At 37.1% G+C, this 21,890-nt stretch overlaps 1 protein-coding gene across 1 annotated transcript in view; it reads right to left on the bottom strand.

Annotated features, from left to right (window-relative positions):
• The window catches only part of RALGAPA2 (Ral GTPase activating protein catalytic subunit alpha 2), a 322,071-nt gene that overhangs the window by 271,539 nt on the left and 28,642 nt on the right, over nucleotides 1–21,890 (bottom strand). The window contains exons 2-3 of the mRNA XM_081292835.1: nucleotides 19,074–19,184; nucleotides 14,631–14,683 (exon numbers count right to left, since the gene is read on the bottom strand). Of these exons, the coding sequence (XP_081148961.1) occupies nucleotides 14,631–14,683; nucleotides 19,074–19,184 (164 nt within the window). The remainder of the gene's footprint in view (nucleotides 1–14,630; nucleotides 14,684–19,073; nucleotides 19,185–21,890) is intronic.

Here is a 21,890-nt window from a genome sequence, read left to right on the forward strand (position 1 = left end):
ATAAAGAAAGAAAAGGGACTCTTACCTAATTCTGAAGGACACCTGGGCCTGAATGTGTTAGCTGGGGTTCAGTCCAAGCATTTTCATTGAAACTCCGCAGAAGTTTCTAATTTGTTTTCATTTTCAAAGAATTGGAAAAGATATACAGTTCCAACAACAAAAATAACAAAGAAGCAAAAAGGAGAATGTGAATAAGAAAGGGAAATAAGTATCTCAGAATTGTTTATAACTTATTATATTCCTAATTCTAGTTTTTCATCAAGAAATTTACTATTAATATCAGAAGTAGAACAGTGCTACTAAATATGAAAAGTTAGAAATAACTTTTGTATGGGAAATAAAATCAACATTAAATTACTGGATGGCACAGACAAAGCAACAGCACAGAAAGTAAAACCCAGTCATTTGTTTCACCCACTTTTGCATAAATCCAGGCACTGCACTGGATCCAGATGTGTTACTATTATCAAAAAAGTCATTAAAAGTCCTGTTCCCCTACTTTAAGGAAAAGAATTATAGGCTAAACTCACAATCTATATAAGCTCACTCGGAATAACAAAGAACAAGGGACCCAGTGTCAAATTCCATTATACTAAGATAGATTCCACTATAGCCCAGGATTTACCACTGGTCAAATTATGACTCCCCCAATGTAACTACACCCAGCAAGACTGCATACATGTGAGTCTTACTATCCAATCCATCATTACCTTCACAGTAGAGGGGGGCAAAGGGCATCAGCACCTGGGAAGTGTGGAGTAAATCTCAACAATCCAGTTGGTATCTTTAATATCAAAGGAGAAAACAAACGCTGGTGTATAGTATTATACTTTTCCTTCTTCTGTATGCCCATAAGAAGCCCAGATGTCACTGGCACTCACACTTGCTGTATAGTTCATCTGCTGCAATTTGCCTCTTAAGCTGAATGCTTACCAAACCAGACTCTCCCTCTCTACCAAAGGAGGAGAAAAGAAGAAACACCATGCAGCATCCTGAAAAGACACTGAATTTTTATTTTTTTTATTTATATATGACAACAGGATGCATTAAAATTCTTATTACACATGTAAAGCACAATTTTTCATACCTCTAGCTGCATACAAAGTATATTCATACCAATTCATGTCTTTATACATGTGCTATGGATAATAATGATAATCACATTCCACCATCATTTCTAACCCCATGCCCTCTCCCTTCCCCTCTACCCTATCTAGAGTTTGTCTATTCCTTCCACGCTCCCTCTCCCTATCCCACTAAGAATCAGCCTCCTTATATCAAAGAAAACATGTGGCATTTGCAATCCCAAAAAAACAAATGCCGAATGTTTTCTCTGATATAAGGTGGGTGACTCAAAGTGGGGTAGGGAGGGAGAGCGTAGGAGGAAAATTACCTTACCAAAGTGGGGTAGGAGGACAATGGAGGGAGAAAGGGAATAGCTAGGATGGTGGAAGGAGACAGTCATCATTATATAAAATACATATATGAAGATGTGAATTTGGTGTCAACATACCTTATATACAAATAGAGATATGATCAACTGTGGTATAAAGGTGTATTAAGAATTGTATGCAAAACAAATAAGAGAGCTCATGTATAATGGTATAATTTGGCGTGAACATACATTATATACAGAGTTACAAAAAATTTTGCTGTGAATAAATAATTATGAATGTAAGGCACTCCACTATTGTCATGTATGTAAGAAATAAATTTTTTAAAAAAGAATATCTAAAAGGTTTATAAATGTTTGCAATATCACACAAAGACTGATTCTTAAAAATTAATAATAAAGTTTGTTTTAAAAAAGTTAAAAAAAAAAAGAAAACATTTGGCATTTGGTTATTTTGGATTGGCTAACTTCCAGAATTTTTTTAAGCTTGGCATGAAGAGAATAGATGGAGAGAAGTGGAAAGTATGGTAGGGAACAAGGTGGCAGGTGCAGAGAGATCAAGTCTCTGACCTCTTCAGCTGTGGGAGCATAGGGAGTCTTAAACCATCTAAATGCTGTTTGCTCAGGATCACTAGGCAATGCTGAGCTGACATGGATATGGGGCAAACAGTCTGTGCCTCTCAGAACACACACGGAGCCCAGATCAGCTGGATTCAAGCTCCTGTTCACCGGCATCTTGCAGACAAACCACTGTGACTCAGCGCTAAACAATCCCGCGGAAACAACTGGTAGGCCCTTCTGAACCTGCGGAGGTTAATACCAACCGAGCCTTCATAGGCAGTGGCCACACAATTGAGACGGGGCTTGGGAGAGCTAGTCAGGACCCACCCATTGCATTGGTCACCCAGCAAAGGGAACGAACTGTCGCCATTTGCATGGGATACCACCATGGCAGAGAACTGACGTCACCAGAATGCAGCAGAGGAGATAACTTCATTGAAACCAGAGGCGGCAGCATCAAATAAATTTATAGGAGTAAACAGTAACTCAGCAGTCAAACAGAACAAGAAGTAACATGAGCAGCTTGAAAAAGCAAGGAAGAAAAGGAGTACAAACAACGCAGGACAGCCTAAATATTCAGGAGGACTAGAGGCATCAGAAAAATGGTCAAATAAAGAACTCAAGGAATACGTTAGACAGATGGAATGGAATCTTAAAGAGGATATGAGACAGCAAATTCAAACAATGAAAGAACACATTGAAAATGAATTACATAAACAGATAAAAGAAGCAAATAAGCATCTTTATCAGGAGATAGAGATTATAAAAAAAAATCAAACAATAATTCTAGAAATGAAGGAAACTATAAACCAAATTAAAAACTCAAATGAGAGTATCACTAACAGAGTGGAGCAAGTAGAAGCCAGAACGTCAGATAATGAAGACAAAATATATCATCTTGAAAAGAGTCTAGCCAACTCAGAAAGTTGGTAAAAAAATCACCAGAAAAACATCTAAGAGATATGGGATAACATAAAAAAAACCAAACTTAAGAGTCATCGGGGGGAAAAAAAAAAAGAGTCATCGGAATAGAGGAAGGTATAGAGGTTCAAACCTAGGGAATGAGCAACCTGTTGAATGAAATAATTATAGAAAACTTTCCAAAAATAAAAAAGGAAACGGATGTACAAATTGTAGATACATACAGGACACCGAGCATACAAAATCACAGTAGACCAACGACAAGACACATTGTTATGAAGACATCCAATATACAGAACAAAGAGAAAATATTAAAAGCTACAAGAGAAAGTAGACAGATTACATTCAGGGGTAAACCAATAAAGTTAACAATGGATTTTTCATCACAGACGCTGAAAGCGAGAAGATCCTGGAACAACATATTTCAAACACTGAAAGACAATGGATGCCAACCAAGAATTTTGTATCCAGCAAAATTAAGCTTCAGGTACGACAACGAAACAAAAATCTTTCATGATAAACAAAAGTTAAAAGAATTTGCAGCCAGAAAACCAGCATTGCAAAGCATCTTGAGCAAAACACTACACGAGGAAGAAATGAAAAACAATAACCAAAATGAACAGTGGGAAGTACCTCAGTAAAGCCAGAGGGCGGGGGGAAAGCTAATCATGGAGAAACAAACCAAATTAAAAAAGAAAAAAGATAAATAATCAAACATGGGTGGAAGTACAAACCATAATATCAATAGTAACTCTAAACATTAATGGCTTAACTCTCCAATAAAGCGACATAGGCTGGTAACATGGATTAAAAAAAACAAATCCAACAATATGCTGCCTCCAGGAGACACATCTGATTGGAAAAGACACACACAGGCTGAAGGCGAAAGGTTGGGAAAAAAAATACACGCACACGGTCCTCGTAAGCAAGCAGGGGTGGCCATCCTCATATCGAATAAAATCGACTTCAAGACTAAGTTAATCAAAAGGGATAAGGAAGGACATTATATACTGTTAAAAGGAACTATTCACCAACAAGACATAACAATTATCAATATTTATGCACCAAATAAGGGTGCTGCGATGTTCATAAAACAAACTCTCCTCAAGTTCAAGAATCAAATAGACCACAACACAATAATTATGGGTGACTTCAACACACCTCTCTCACCACTGGACAGATCCTCCAAACAAAAGTTGAATAAAGAAACTACAGAACTCAATATCACAATCAATAACCTAGACTTAACTGACATATATGGAATATATCAACCATCATCAAGTGGATATACTTTTTTCTCAGTAGCACATGGATCCTTCTCAAAAATAGACCATATATTATGCCATAGGGCAACCCTCAGTAAATATAAAGGGGTGGAGATAATACCATGCATTTTATCTGATCATAATGGAATGAAACTGGAAATCAATGATAAAGGAAGGAAGGAAAAATCCTACATCACATGGAAAATGAACAATATGTTACTGAATGATCAATAGGTTACAGAAGATATAAAGGAGGAAATCAAAAAATTCTTAGAGATAAATGAAAATACAGACACAACATACTGGAATCCATGGGACATAATGAAAGCAGTTTTAAGAGGGAAATTCATCGCCTGGAGGTCATTCCTCAAAAAAAGAAAAAACCAACAAATAAATGAGCTCACACTTCATCTCAAAGCCCTAGAAAAGGAAGAGCAAAACAATAGCAAATGTAGCAGAAGGCAAGAAATAATTAAAATCAGAGCGGAAATCAACGAAATTGAAACAAAAGAAACTGTTGAAAAAATTGACAAAACTAAAAGTTGGTTCTTCGAAAAAATAAATAAGATTGACAGACCCTTAGCCATGCTAATGAAGAGAAGAAGAGAGAGAACTCAAATTACTAATATACGGGATGAAAAAGACAATATCACAAGAGATGCTACAGAAATACAGAAGACAATTAGAAATTATTTTGAAAAACTATATTCCAATAAAATAGAAGATAGTGAAGACATTGATAAATTTCTTAAGTCATCTGATATGCCCAGACTGAGTCAAGAGGATACACACAATTTTAACAGACCAATATCAATGGATGAAACAGAAGAAGCAATCAAAAGACTACCAACCAAGAAAAGCCCAGGACTGGATGGGTATACAGCGGAGTTTTTCAAAACCTTTAAAGAAGAATTAATACCAATACTTTTAAAGTTATTTCAGGAAACAGAAAAAGAGGGAGCTCTTCCAAATTCATTCTATGAGGCCAACATCACCCTGATTCCGAAACCAGACAAAGACACCTCAAAGAAAGAAAACTACAGACCAATATCTCTAATGAACCTAGATGCAAAAATCCTCAATAAAATTATGGAGAATCGGATACAAAAACACATCAAATTGTGCACCATGATCAAGTAGGATTCATTCCTGGGATGCAAGGCTGGTTCAATATACGGAAATCAATAAATGTTATTCATAGACTTAAAGAAAAGAACCATAGGATCTTCTCAATAGATGCAGAAAAAGCATTCAACAAAGTACAGCATCCCTTTATGTTCAAAACACTAGAAAAACTAGGGATAACAGGAACATACCTCAATAGTGTAAAAGCTGGGGCTGGGGATGTGGCTCAAGCGGTAGCGCGCTCGCCTCGCATGCGTGCGGCCCGGGTTTGATCCTCAGCACCACATACCAACAAAGATGTTGTGTCCGCCGAGAACTAAAAAATAAATATTAAAAATTCTCTCTCTCTCCTTTCTCTCCTCTCTCTCTCTCTCTTAAAAAAAATTCTCTCTCTCTCTCTCTCTCCCCTCTCTCACTCTCTCTTTAAAAAAAAAAAAAGAAAAAAAAATATTGTAAAAGCGATCTATGCTAAGCCTCAGGCTAGCATCATTCTGAACGGAGAAAGATTGAAAGGCATTCCCTCTAAAATCTGGAACAAGACAGGGACGCCCTCTCTCACCACTTCTGTTCAATATAGTTCTTGAAACACTAGCCAGAGCAATTAGACAGACAAAGAAATTAAAGACATAAAAATAGGAAAAGAAGAACTTAAATTATCACTATTTGCGAATGACATGATTCTATACCTAGCAGACCCAAAAGGGTGTACAAAGAAACTACTAGAGCTAATAAATGAATTTAGCAAAGTGGCAGGATGTAAAATCAACATGAATAAATCAAAGGCATTCCTGTATATCAGCGACAAATCTTCTGAAATGGAAATGAGGACAACCACCCCATTCACAATATCCTCAAAAAAAAAATAAAATACTTGGGAATCAACCTAAAAAAAGAGGTGAAAGATTTATACAATGAAAACCACAGAACCCTAAAGAGAGAAATAGAAGAAGATCTTAGAAGATGGAAAAATATACCCTGTTCATGGATAGGCAGAACTAACATCATAAATATGGTGATATTACCCAAGTTCTCTACAGGTTTGATGCAATGCCAATCAAAATCCCAATGGCATTTCTTGTAGAAATAGATAAAGCAATCATGAAATTCATATGAAAAAATAAAAGACCCAGAATAGCAAAAGCAACTCTAAGCAGGAAGTGTGAATTAGGCAGCATAGCGATACCAGACCTCAAACTATACTACAGAGCAATGTAACAAAAACAGCATGGTACTGGTACCAAAACAGGCGGGTGGACCAATGGTACAGAACAGAGGACACAGAGACTAATCCACAAAGTTACAACTATCTTATATTTGATAAAGGGGCTAAAAGCATGCAATGGAGGAAGGATAGCATCTTCAACAAATGGTGCTGGGAAAACTGGAAATCCATATGCAACAAAATGACACTGAATCCCCTTCTCTCACCGTGCACAAAAGTTAACTCAAAATGGATCAAGGAGCTTGATATCAAATCAGAGACTCTGTGTCTGATAGAAGAAAAAGTTGGCTCCGATCTACATATTGTGGGGTCAGGCTCCAAATTCCTTAATAGGACACCCATAGCACAAGAGTTAATAACAAGAATCAACAAATGGGACTTACTTAAACTAAAAAGTTTTTTCTCAGCAAGAGAAACAATAAGAGAGGTAAATAGGGAGCCTACATCCTGGGAACAAATCTTTACTCCTCACACTTCAGAAAGAGCCCTAATATCCAGCGCATACAAAGAACTCAAAAAATTAAACAATAAGATAACAAATAACCCAGTCAACAAATGGGCCAAGGACCTGAACAGACGCTTCTCAGAGGAGGACATACAATCAATCAACAAGTACATGAAAAAATGCTCACCATCTCTAGCAGCCAGAGAAATGCAAATCAAAACCACCCTAAGATACCATCTCACTCCAGTAAGATTGGCAGCCATTCTGAAGTCAAACAACAACAAGTGCTGGTGAGGATGTGGGGAAAAGGGTACACTTGTACATTGCTGGTGGGACTGCAAATTGGTGCAGCCAATTTGGAAAGCAGTATGGAGATTCCTGGGAAAGCTGGGAATGGAACCACCATTTGACCCAGCTATTGCCCTTCTCAGACTATTCCCTGAAGACCTTAAAAGAGCATACTATAGGGATACTGCCACATCGATGTTCATAGCAGCACAATTCATAATAGCTAGACTGTGAAACCCAACTAGATGCCCTTCAATAGATAAATGGATAAAAAAATGTGGCATTTATACACAATGGAGTATTATTCTGCACTAAAAAATGACAAAATCATGGAATTTGCAGGGAAATGGATGGTACTACAGCAGATTATGCTAAGTGAAGCTAACCAATCCCTAAAAAACAAATGCCAAATGTCATCTTTGATATAAGGAGAGCAACTAAGAACAGAATAGGGAGGAAGAGCATGAGAAGAAGATCACCATTAAACAGGGTCGAGAGGGGGGAGGGAAAGAGAGAGAGAAGGGAAATTGCATGGTAAAGGAAGGAGACCCTCATTGTTATACAAAATTACATAAAAGAGGAAGTGAGGGGAAAGGGGAAAATAAAAAACAAGAGAGAGAAATGAATTACAGTAGATGGGGTAGAGAGAGAAGATGGGAGGAGAGGGGAGGGGAGGGGAGGCGGGATAGTAGAGGGTAGGAAGGGCAGCAGAATACAACAGACACTAGTATGGCAGTATGTAAAAAAGTGGATGTGGAACCAATGTGAATCTGCAATATGTATACGGGATAAAAATGGGAGTTCATAATCTGCTTGAATCAAATGTATGAAATATGATATGTCAAGAGGTTTGTAATGTTTTGAACAACTAATAATAAAAAAAAAAGAAGGCTGAAGGTGTGGCTCAGTGGCTAAGTACCACTGAGTTCTAACTGTAGCACCAATAAATTAATATATAAATAAATTTACAATACATAAAGATAATTAACATTTAAAGAGATGAAAATACTTGTTAATATAATTTGAATACTACTACTTATGTGTACTGAATTATCATAATGTACCCCATAAAATTCATATATAAAATATATATTAAAGAGTTACCAGTAACTTAAAAAAAAAAAAAAGAAAGTATGGTAGGAAGATGAAATTACTAAGTAACTTGATTGACCATAATTAAATATTATTTTATTCTTAAAGCAAGAATGAAAATAGTATAATAAAATTGTGCATACCTTTTCAGTTTTGTGGTTGCAGAAAACCACCCTGAACACATGTGCCTCCAGTTTATGAAGGTAAATGCTCATTTCCCTCAGCCAAGGGTACTCTGGTAATAACAGGAAGCCCAGAGAAACTATTTAATAATACCCTAGCCCCTAAAGTTCCCTGCCATGCAAGGACACAGATATATAGGATGCTGAGGATTTTACAAAGGAACAGTCTTTCAAAGTAATAGAGCTCTAATGGAAAATTGTAGAACTTCTTTGTCAGCACTGTAGCCTCTAGTCACATGTGACTATTTTAAATATAAATCAAATAAAATTATTAAAGGCAAAAATTAAGTCCTTCAGTTGCACTAGTTTCATTTTGAGCACTCAAGTCCTCATGAGGTAATTACCTAACTGGACCATGCAGATGAAGAATACTCCCATCACTGTGGCAAAGCAAATGAGAAGATTAGACATTTAAAGGCTAATCAGAATCGAATCAATTTAAAATTTAAAACCAAATAAAACTAGTCAGTTCTTTTGATACTTGTTTCCTATCTTTTTTTTTAATCTAGAGAGTTCTAGGTGAGAAAAAAAACAAAACAAAATTTTACACAAAAGTACCAAATAACTCCATAGGAGAGAAGCTGAGAATTTAAGAGACTTTAATCCAACAATAAATATTATCAAGTGCAAATCACAGTGGGGAATACAAAGGATTATATGTAATGGCTGCCAGCCTCAGGAACTGTATAGTCTCATTAAGACATTAAAAAAGGAGCTAAGACATGGTCACATTTAGGGATAAATAAGAACATCCAGCTATGATCAGTGGTAACACATTATGGTGTAGTTATACAAGTTCACAGGAAGGATAAGCACTTTTAGAGAACTGCCAGAAGAAATTGGTAAGTCTGAACAGAATCTGAAAGAATAGGCCAGACTGAGGGAAGAGCAAAGGGCAATCTCAAAAAGAAGAGTTGCATAAATCAAGAGACAGAAGTTAAACTATGCAAAAAAGGGCAAAGGGGCAAAGCAGCCTGAGCCTGACATAGAACTTCCATGGAGTCACAACAGCAGCAAAATGTGAATGAAAGTGATACTAGGACCTAAGGAAAGGACATTCAGTGTTTGACCAGCTGGGCCCCACGTTACAGATTATAAAGAACCCATTCAGATTTCCAGATAGGTTAATGACAAGATAAAAATAGGGTTTAAACTGGGGAATAATTTATACAAAATTTAGAATAAGGAATAATGGAAACCAATTGTGCTGTTTATCCATAATGTGTAACTCTGGGATCAGGAAAACAACTGAGTGAGTAGCCTGAACATAGGTAGCTTTTAAAATTAAACAACTTCTATGTGTGGGAGAGTAAGGAAATTCTATGCTATCAGTTTCTAGTAGCTTTATTAACCATATATGTATACCTCCGAACTATTCTATTTCTCTACTCAAAGGGAATGGCATACAACATGACAGATGTCCCTGTATTAACTATATTTTCTGTATTAATACTCTAACATCTGAGGCATTATTGACCTGGGAAAAATATCCTCTACCAGTGTTAACTAAGTCCTAGACACAGTGTCCAAGAGTATGCTTTTAATATGCCAACCAACCAATCCCCAAACCCATAAGCCCACCTCCATTTATGGGCTCTCACACTCTGAGACACTATGTCCCTTCTATACTCACTCAGAGGCCAGATACTGGACAACCAAGTGCCACCCCTATGACCCAGAGTCTGCTGAAATTATTTAAGTTATTCAATTCTAAACCTACTTAGCTTGTCTACCTTGCCTTGACCATTCCCTCTTGCAAAGCTACAACAAAAGCACCTGCCCTCAGTTCCACTCTTTCTTTGCCTGCTGAATTCCCCTTGGTGCTCCTTGGGGTGGCCCTATGTGGCATTCCATACCCTGTTTTTAGAGAACTGTGTGCATGATTAAAACTTCTCCCTTCATGGCAATTATTATCATATCTGTGTGTCTTATTACACCAGATTAAAACAAACACTGGATACCATTAAAATAACCTCTCAAGAGTTGAATCCAGAAGATTCTCAAAGTCAAATGAATTCTTTTACTTTGAAGCCTATCACCAGGTATCTTACACTTTCACCCCAACCCTTCTTACCCCTACACAGATAACTACTTCAAGGGCCACCATCAACATCACACTTATGAAATGGGCATTCAGAATTTTGTAACTCAGCAGGTCTTTCCTAGAGTTCTGATGTAAATTCATTCTTATTGGTGGACTCTTCAGCTTATCATGAAATGTTTACATATGGTTCATGAGGACAAGAGGCTCTCTATCTTGCTCACTGTTGTATATGCAGCACCTAGACTTGTGCCTACCACCGTAGAACCCAGCAGATTGTGCCTGATGAATGACTGAATGGACTATACAACAATGAATACATGTTGACACAGATGGTAGAATGCAGCTTGAGAGGCAAGACAATATCCAGACTTAAGTGGAAGACAGTGTGGCCGCAAGTTAAAAATATGGGTTCTAGAATCAGACCACAGGCTAACTCCCTGTTCTACCATTTGCCAAATATGCAATGTTAAGACAGACCACAAATCCACCCACCCCACCCCAATTTTTTATCCATAATAACAGGTTAAAATGGAACCTACTTCAGAAGGAAAAGATTAAACAGGATGGTCTATGAAAAACATTTACAGTCTGCTCAAGATAGCAATATAAATTTATGTTTTGGGGTTCCACATGATCAACCCCACCTCTCCAACTGAAACATATAACAATCATGGATGAAATGTTTTTAATAGAAGAGTAAAAGAAAACTCAAAACCATAGTAAAATTTGTGAAAAACACCTCCATGAATCAACAATAATAGAAACCCTAGGTGGTACACATATTTAAAGCAAAGACAGCTAGTTAGAAGGTCAACCTCCAAAGGATATATGTGCTCCTACTGGATGTAAAGGCAGATGGAAAGGTCTACTGACTGCTTGAAACTGTGACCTGGGCTGAACTAGTAGCCTTGATTACATATCACTTACTTTACCAAAACACTAAAATACCTCCAGAAGCTTGCTACATCCAAAACTACTATTTCTGTTTCCAAAGGTTCCCTCTCAGTTTGCTCCTGTCTGACAAAAGCAGGCTGCAGCTCTCTTCACATACATACTCTTTTTCTGTACCTTCTTAATTTCCATACTTCTCTACTTTCTTACAGTTCTTTCCTGTTTATAAAATATTCCTACATAATATCCCTTTTGTAATGATACATCTTAATAAAATAAATTCTACTATTTCTAAAAGAAGCCTTTCCCAATTATTTACATATTGATAAGTAGTCACTCTGGAGCCCTCACAAACCACCTCTTAATATGGCACTAATGTAGAAAGAAAGATACCCATAATGAAACATACAAAGAATAACCTCCCTTCCAAATCGAGAGACAGACAATTGAGCATTTGTTTACTAAACAAAATGAAAATTTTATGAAGCTTTGAATAATATATATTTGTTCTATTACACAGGCAACTAATCCTCTGTAAAAGTTAATGTATCACTAATAATCCTCCCTGCTCTAGAATTTTTGGACTTGAAGGGAAGGCACTGAAACTTCTGTGAGAGACTTAAGAACTAGGATGCCAGAAGGACTTTTTTTGCTGCAGGACAGCTAGCCCTGGGATCAATAAATATAATTCTTGAGACATTAGAGAAACTAATAATGGACTAAAAAATTAGTAGAGGAAGAGAACAAAGAAGGAAGAGTGAGGGAGATAAAACGTGAACCACAATCTGACTTGAGATCAACAAGCAAGGAAAAGAATGGAGGGTAGCAGGGAGCTAATGTCAACACCAGCACTAGAATCTCCAGATGTCTGTTCCCTCCAGACCCCAGACCCCAACCCAGAATAAGCCTGAACCTGAAATGTTATTAATAAACCAGGACCCTCAAAGGGAGCTAAAGTGATCCCAATCAAGACCAGTCCTAGATTCCTGGCCAAAGAAAAGAAAAACCATCTGGAAGAAACCAGGATTGACAAATATTGGATCTGTGTCCAATTAATATTGATCCCAAAGTCAAATGTCACAAAATACGCAAGAAAAAAAGTCACTCTGAGTGAGAGACAACTGAGATAGCCAACAGGTTTAAACCATTAGGGGCTTCACATATTAGAATTGTCAGATATAAAATATGAAATATTATACAGTAAACATTTAAGAAAATTTTTTAAATGTCTAAAAAGGAACAAGGGTCAAGAGGCTATCAAAAGTAACCAGCTACGTAACAATATCGATTCAAAAACCTACGAAAATGTGAAACAAATATCATTGAAATTTACAGCTCAATAGCTGAGTTAAGCAATAGGTTAGACCTGAATAAAGAGTTGGTGAACTGGAAGAAAGAATTGAAGAGATTTCCCAGAATGCAACACAAGAAATTTGGGGAAGAGAAAACAAAAGCAATCTTAAGAGACAGAAAAGATAGAACAAGAAGTTTAAATAAGAATCCTACAAAGTATAGTCAAGTGTCAGCATTTGAGAATACAACAGCCAAGAACTGTATAGGCTTTTTTTTTTCCTTGTCACCATTCCCTCAATCATATAGTATAACAACTATTTACATAGCATTTACATTATATTAAGTCTTATAAGTCATCTTGAAATGATTTATAGTATATTGAAGAATGTGTGTAGGTTATATATAAATACTATGCCATTGTCAGCCACTGATAAGTTTCCAGGGAGTGATTGCCTACAGAGTTAAGGAAGGACGGCAATAAGGAGGAGCACCCAAGTACCTTCTATCCACGAAATGGACAAAAAGGAGGGTATCAGCAGTACAGGTTTTATTAGCATATTCTATAACTCACATTTGCATCACCCATTAGAGAAATAAAATAATTGAAATTAACAGAAGAGATCAAACAAATGATGGTCAGCATCTTCATATTTAAGTAGTAGACTTAATTAAAGCTCCTCTTAAAAATAACTCCTCTGCAGAGGGTTCATAACAGGAGGGTAACCATAGGAAACACAATAACCACCATAAAATATACCATGAATCAATGTCTGTTACTCTGGGGAAGGAGTACCACTCTCAAAGGAGAAAGAGGAGAACCATGTTATTAAGCACCAGTCATGAGCCAAGTCCTGAGCTGGCAAGTTCCCATATCTTGCTTTATTTCATAAATACAGATAGCCACTCACCATTCTCCCACAGAAAGCTTTCCCGCCCTGGCCTTCCCCTCCAGCCAACTCTGCAGCAAGTGCATATTTGGCCTGTCCTCCATAGCCAAAAACGTTTCTCTTGTCACACCAACCTAAGTACTTCTAAACATGAGTAATTTCTAGACAATCAACAATTAACTTTCAGAATTTATAATTCAGTTCTGAGGGTAGCTCTTTGTATACCCATAATCTGGCACTTAACTAATACATCTAGGTAAGAAAGATTTTAAGCTTAATAGAGTAAAACCTTCAGCGAGGGCTGGGGTTGTGGCTCAAGGTAGGGCACTTGCCTAGCACATGTGAGGCACTAGTTTGATTCTCAGCATCACATAAAAATAAATAAATAAAATAAAGGTATATTAAAAAAAAAGAAACCTGCAGCTAAACATTCTGCCAGCTTTGAAGAGAATATTATCAACACACAGATATTCAGATACAAATAAAGATCACAACCTTATTAGTATTCAGAAAATATACATATAAAAACAATGAGGTCTGCATTTTTCAAAAGACAAATCATCTCCAGCATAGGAAATTTATATAGGATAAATTTAAGTTTACATAATCTTTATAATGGAAAGCAGTTCAGCACTATTACTACTTAAAATGTGCACAGTTTTTTGTTTGTTTATGTTAGTGCTAAGGATGGAACCCAAGGCCTTGGAAATTCTAGGCAACCACTCTACCACTAAGCTACATCCCTACCCCTTAAAATAGACATACTTAATTCGTCCATCTAATAACTTCACTTATAGTTACCTATACATGAAAAAATTTCCCATGTTATTAAAAAAAATCACAAGAACATTCTTTACTGCATGGTTTGTAAAAGTGGAAGGAAAGTAGGAAGAAAAGAAAGAAGGAAGAACACATCCACCTACAGCCATTTATTTCTATTTGTTTTCAAATGAAATTAAAAATCTAAAATTTCTCTCTTTTATAAAAATCTTAAAAGTTGAAAGAATTAACCAAAACTTACTTCAAAAAGAAAGAGGATGGAGTCCAGCTCCTCCCTTTGTGACTTATTATTCCCTGAAATAGTAAAAGAAGATAGTTATCAAGATAACATTTAAACTTTAGGTTACTACACATTATGTTAATAATCACCTTGAAACATGTAAACATCAACAAACATTAATTTATACAAAAATACCTAAAGACAGCATATAAGAAATGCAATAGACAACTGAGCAGACCAGAACTGCCCCTTGCTAGACACAGCTTCTGTGTTCCTCAACCAGGAGCAGATAATTCATTCACTTCTCAACTAGTTACTTATTAGCTCAAATTGTGGCTGAATGACAGCAAAAACAAAGAGTTCTAGCTTGGTCATAGAAACAGGCATACAGCAAGTAACATCTGTAAAAAGCAGTATCTCTTTGGGCAATGGTATACTATTCTTTTGATAATAACAATAATAATCTCCACAACACCTCCAGGAACAGTCACCATTTATTGTCTTCTCTATACCAGAATTTGTGTGCTTTGTGCTTAGCTTACATCATCTACCTTAGGAATCAGCAAACTTTTTCTTAAAAATAAATACTTCAGGTTTCGGTTCTCTGGTAAATACTTAAGGTTTTACAGGTCTCCCTTATAATCACTCAATACAGATATTATAATGCAAAAGCAGCCACAGGCAATACATAGATTAATTTATATAAAACTTAGATATGTTTATATAATCTTTATAGTGGAAAGCAGTTCAGCACTATTACTATTTAAAATGTGCACACTGCTGTTTGTTTGTTTGTTTGTTAGTGCTAGGGATGGAACCTAAGGCCTTAGAAATGTTAGGCAAGGGTATAGCTGTGTCCAGTGAAACTTTATTTATAAAAACAGGCAGCAAACTATGAGTTACAGGCCCCTGATCTAATGGAATCTCCACAGTTCTGTGAAGTTTTCATTCACTCATTGAACAAATACTAAAGAATGTCTATATTTCAGGGATTATTCTAGACCCTGAAGCTACATGAAATGAACAAAACAGACAATAATCCCTGCCCTGAGGAAGATTACATTCTGGCAGAAGGCACTCTATAAAGGAGTGGATGGGGAAGGGAGGGGGCAGGGTGTTAGCAATGATGGTGGAATGTGGTGGACATCATTATCCAAAGTACATGTATGAAGACATGAATTGGTGTGAAAATACTTTATGTACAACAAGAGACATGAAAAAATGTGCTCTATATGTGTAATAAGAATAGTAATGCATTCTGCTGTCATTTATTTTTTAAAAAATCAATTAAAAATAAAATAAAACTGCCAGGGAAGGTGGACCTTCAAAAATAATTAATTAATTAATAAGTGAGAAAAACCAAGAAGGAAAGAAGTTGGGGCAATCAAAAAGGGGTGGTATGCAATTTTGATTAGGGAAAGCAAGGAATGCCTTTCTGGTAGAGTAACAAGTTAGTAAAGATTCAAAGAGGTAAGGAAACAAGCTATATGAAAACTGGGAGTAAGGAAGCAAGCCATATGGAAATTTGAGGGAGGAATGCTCCAGGCAGAGGGACTGGCAGTACAAAGTTCCTGTGGCTGAGAATGTCTGGCAGGATAAGGAAACATCCAGAAGGCCCTTGAGGCTGGAGTGAAGAAGGGAAGATTCTAGCAGTTGAGGCTAGAGAGTAAGCAGGGTAAAGGAAGATTAGGTAGTGCCTGAGGTCACTGTAAAGACTTTGGGAATGAGAAGCCATTTGAGGGTTAGAGCCACAGAGTTATGATTTGACTCACATTTTTAAAGCATGGCTCCAGCTACTCTTTAAAAGAGATTTGGGGATAGGGAAAGGTGCACAGAGATCCTTTCTGAAGTTACTGCTATAGTCTGTGATAGGATAACAGGAGTTGCACTGTTACTGGTATAGGCAATGAGACAAGGCCAATGGTTCTGGATATATTTTGAAAGTAGAGCTAATAACTCCAAGGTTTTGGCATGAATAACTGGAAAGTTGAAGTTATCACAAAGTGGTTTCATTATGCCTAATAAACGTTTTCTTTTTTATTCCTTTTTGGGGGCACACTTTCAATATAACAACAGATTATACTAAAAGCAAAAAACTTCAAAAATGTCACCCTGTTTTTAGTGGTTCTTCATTGAGTCCTGTGATAAAGTGAAAAAAAGAACACAATCTTTCCCCTCCCTTCAAGAAATATTTCTTTCTCTATCCTTTGAATCTGGGATGCCACATGACTTGCTCTGGCCAAAGTGACATTAGAAAATGTGAGAAAGTTGCTGAGCCTAGAACTCTACCACCAAATGAAGGAGTCCAACCTAGTCTGCTAGTTGGGTAATGAGAAGCTGTATGGAGAACTAAGGCATGCTAATCAGCAGCTCACCAATCACAAGACTATGTGAAGGAGGACATCCAATATTAGCTGACCTCACAGGCAAGAGCCAGTCTAATTAAGAAGAACTTCCTGTATAGCTAGAGAATCATAAACACTGTTTTAAGGCATTCAGTTTTAGCGTGGTTTCTTATGCAGCACAAATTAAGTGATAGTCATAAACAGCCAAATTTTTCTAAAAGGACAGAAGAAAGAAGAAAGAGGACAGTAGAGAAAGACAAAGAAGAGGAAACCCTTTAAAAAGAGGGGGGCTTTGGTAGAATATATTTTATAATCTGGGGTTTTAATTTTTTCTTTGCTATTTTTAACTTTATTTATTTTTAAAAGATTCTTTCTAAGATGACACAATATCTTTATTTATTTTTATGTGGTGCTGAGGATCAAATCCAGTGCCTCACATGTGCTAGGCAAGCGCTTTACCACTGAGCCACAACCCCAGCCCATCTTTGCTATTTAAATTGTACACAGTATCACACTTTTCTCCCCCACACACCTGTGAGAGAAAATGAATTGAGGTAAGAGTAGGAAACAAGATAAATATCAAACCATTTTATATTTGAAATATTTACACAATTTGGAAAAACTCAAACTCAAGAGTTACATTAATTTATAAATCACAGAGACAGGGGTGGGGACTGAGAAATCCATTAAAAATAAAACACACTGGTATCCTGGGCACATGCTCACATATGACTTGATGATTAGTTTGAGTCCACAGCATTCACTAAGACTATAAGACACCTGTTGTAGGTCAGAGCCCACCTTGTTGCCTAGTCCCAAATCCCTTCCCCTCCACACTTGACATGTACCTCTGTTTGACTGGAGGAATCAGGGCATCTGAAAGGAAGCCCCTCCATTTTTCTTCTCAACCTTAATATGTCTTTGTGTCTATATCATCATCTTATTTTTTCCTCCTTACATAAAAAGGTCACCTTGTACCCTTTCAGACATCACTGAGTATCTCTTCATCTTACTATTCATTTGTATCCTTTGTAATAAATGGGTAAACATTTTATAATAAATGAGTAAATAGCAAGTGTTTCTCTTAATTCTGTGGATTGCTCTGGCCAATTAATCAAACCCAAGGAGCAAGTCATAGGAACCCCTAATTATAGCCAGTTGTCACAGGAAAAAGTCACAACCTGGAGCTTGTGACTGGCAATCTGAAGTGGGGGCAGTGTGAGGCTCTTAACTGAGACTTTAACCTGTGAGATCTGATGCTATCTCTAAGTAGAGAGTATCAGCATCAGGACTGAATTGAGTTACAGGGCACCCAGATAATTTCCACTGGAAAATAAGATGTCAGAATGTTGGGCTAAGTGGTGTGAGAGTAGAAAAATATCTTTGGTTTGTTTATCCTAATTAAAATAATCTCCCCAACAGATAACATGAAAACAAAAGATGAAGGTAGTAATGCCAGCTACCATTTACTGACCATGTAAATGTGTCAAATTCTGTTCTAAAATCCTAGGATACCTGTTAACCTATTTAATGCTAACAGGAAGATGCCACCCCAGAGAAAGGTCAACCCCTAGGGCTAGTCTGGATCCCCAACTACATTATCCTGCCACTTAAATACACAGCAAGGATATACATGTAACATTTTTAGTTTGCCTTTCAAATAATTTTTTATATATAGGCAAAACCATAAACATAATACATTAATAACATATAGAAAGATATACATAAAACTTTCCATGCAGGTTGCTTCTGCAAAGGAGGACAGAAAATCTGGTCAAAGCAGATATTTCTGTTTTCATTCCAAACCCTCTAATGAAATCTGAATTTTTAATACTGTACATATATTAATTTTCCTTCTTCTTTTTAAATAAAATTATTCCTTTGGAACTTATACCTTCTGCAGGTCACTTTACTATTTTCTCTTTACCTATTAGTTGTTCAATTAACATCTGCAAAAGGGAAGACTCAATGGAAACAAAGATATCAACAAGTCCATCATGATCTCACAGCTTTGTTGAAGGCCTAACAAGAAAACAAATAAAGCTAAAAAATGTAGAACGTATGGCTCATAACAGATACAACTTCTAAAATTTTGTTAGAAAATTAAAGAAATGCTTACCTTTTAATTTTAAACTATTTTCCAGTGTTATAAAATTTTCATAGAAGATGAAATATATCTGTGAATAGTTGGTCTCAAAAAACTGCTTAAGATCACCTGCATCCACATTATCTGAAAAGAAAAAGTTTTCATTTACACAATTATCAGGATTTAGAAATAATCTTTTCAGAAATGAAGGAAAGCTAGTCTTATCCCCTTAACAAAGCAAAACAAAACAGTATTCCCATTTATTTATTCTCCATCTAAGAGGTTCTGAATGGTACTGGGGCACCAACCACCACAAAGGAGACTCTGAGGCTGAGTCAAGGAGATAAGAGCTGATGTAGGCACAGCACCACAGGCCAGCTAGAAGGTCAGAGGTAGAGGAGGTAAGTGGGTCTGGGGGAGGGACAGATGACTTCCTATTAGGGGAGAAGGATGTGGAGGTTGGTGGAAAAGGCCTTGAAGAGGGATGGGTTTGTATCTATGGAAACAATGTTGCTGGTGTCTCTGGGCATAAAAAAAGTAATCAACTCAAGTGAACCACCACATGCTCCCTACCATATCCACCCAGCCATGCTCATCTGGGCCCACATTTTCTATCTTCCTTCCTGTTTCAAGGTGACCAGTCTCTATTCCTACTCAGGTACTGTGGGACCTGTCATGTGTTCTTAAAGTTGTCCCTGTTGTACCAGACAAAACTGTTGTACCTGACAGTTTTGCTAAGATCAGGAACTGCAAGTAGATAAGTGGGTAATACAGGGGACTGGCCCAGAGACAACTACCTTTAGGTCTGAGCAGCAATATGGCTACTTCTGCTGAGAGTAACAATCAGCCCCAAAGAAACTTCACAACTCTGGGAATCAGAGTAGTTATCCACTGTCAACACACGTTTGTCATTTTCCTCAGCTAACAAGGTTGCTTGTGTCATTTATAGGATCCTGACCAAGGAGTCAGTGCTTTGAAAGAATATTCTAGTAACCTTAGGAAAATTAAAAGAGCCTCCTTAAAATTGTACAAGGATTACTCAAGAAAAAAAAATGTGTTGATATTCCATCCATAAAAGTGGTGTCATTGCTTTTGCTGTTCCAAAATTGTGAATATATGGAAATTACTGTGTTCAAATTCTATAAAATTAACAATAATGCAGATGGATCTAAAGAATTATTATTATTATTTTTTGGTTATCATGGTAGGGGCTTCCATGCAAAAAAAAATTTCCCTGCTTCTTTGAACTCACACACATTAGCAAGTAATATAAGCTGCCAATCTGATGTTATATTTACTGTACCAAAATAACACTGAGCCCACAGCAGTAAAAATTGCTAGTAACTAACAAATTTACCTGTGCAGAAGCAGGTAACAATGAAACTAGCATTACCAACCCACATGAACATTATCATTCTCATAAGCTACACAAGCTTGCCAAGGAATCCTAGAGTCCCTATGCAGAATATTCCAGTTCCAAGGAAAGGTTTTGTGCATTTTAATGCAGTGCAAACTGCTAGCCCATCTGCCACTAATTGTTTCCTCTGCTGGAAGCACAATAAATCCAGTCAGTTCCCACTCACTCTCACTGAAACATCACTATCCCACACCCAGACTAGTTCTGTACCTTTGCTGTGTGATCTCCACCTGGTTCTTCCCCTGTTCTGAAACATGTCATACTTCATTTCCAGTGCAATGTTGATAAAATTCTTGGATTGATTATGACTGAATCACCTATCTTCTTTATTAGGTATAGTTCCTATACTCACATTCCCTGTATCCAGCACAATATTTAGTTCAAATTTTTCTTTAATCAGCTGAATAAAAGATATGACCTATAATGCACAGATAAAATAATGACTATAAACTGTAAATCTATATGAAAGAAATCGTCTAACCCTGAGGGTTATCAAAAGATAAATTTCATCTTCCTGCTGAGGGTTCTCAATTTCAATTTTCTACCCTGACATCTCCCGCTGTGAGCCCTATCCTCACACAGTCAATGTATCACGTGAGGGTCTAAAAGGCCTTTCAAATTAAACACTGTCAAAGGGAAGACATCTCCATCAGATCCAGTTCCAAGTCTGTCAGGCTTTCACATCTCAATAACTTAGTATCACCAAGCATCAGCAGCAGTCAGCTGTTCAAACCAAAGCCTAGCACTCTCTGGGTCCACTCTTTCATCACCCATCTCCAACACACCAATCTCCCCTATCAGTTCATATTCAACATGTGTCCCAGCCCTGAACTTGCATCTGCCCTCCAAGGCTTTACCAGGTCTACACTGCCAGGAGTAAGCACAGGGGCTATAACTACCACCTACTGCCTAGGCTCCCTGCTTTCACCATTCTCCCATTCCCTGTATTAGGTAACTTGAAAATTTACTAATATCAACCAAGTCAGATCACTCCTCTACTTGAAACCATCTAATTAGCCTTCAGTACAGTACTTAAAATAAAATCCAAATTCTTTACCATAGCCCACAAGGCCCTGAATAACTTTTCCTATTAAATCAACTTAATTGCGCAACACTCTTCCCTTCACATCTTACACCTTAGACACTATGACTTGTTTCTGTGACCCCAAAATTCCCTAATATGTTCTTCATTTGGGGCTCCTAAAGGCTACTGCCCCAATCCCCAGATCTTCATACAGCTGGCTCAGTCTCATCCTTTAGAAACTGGATCACACGTCACCTCCTCAAAGAAATCTAGATGTACCCCATATGTCGCTCTTTACTTTTCATCTTCTACCCTGCCTTCTTGCTTGGTAGGCTCTGCAATGAACAGGTTTCAGACACAGAAGGCCCTAAGCAAGCAAACAATTTCATAAAGATGAGGAATGTGGGTA

The sequence above is a fragment of the Spermophilus citellus genome (genome assembly GCF_964194105.1).
Source record: "Spermophilus citellus genome assembly, chromosome: 4".
Lineage (NCBI taxonomy): Eukaryota > Metazoa > Chordata > Mammalia > Rodentia > Sciuridae > Spermophilus > Spermophilus citellus.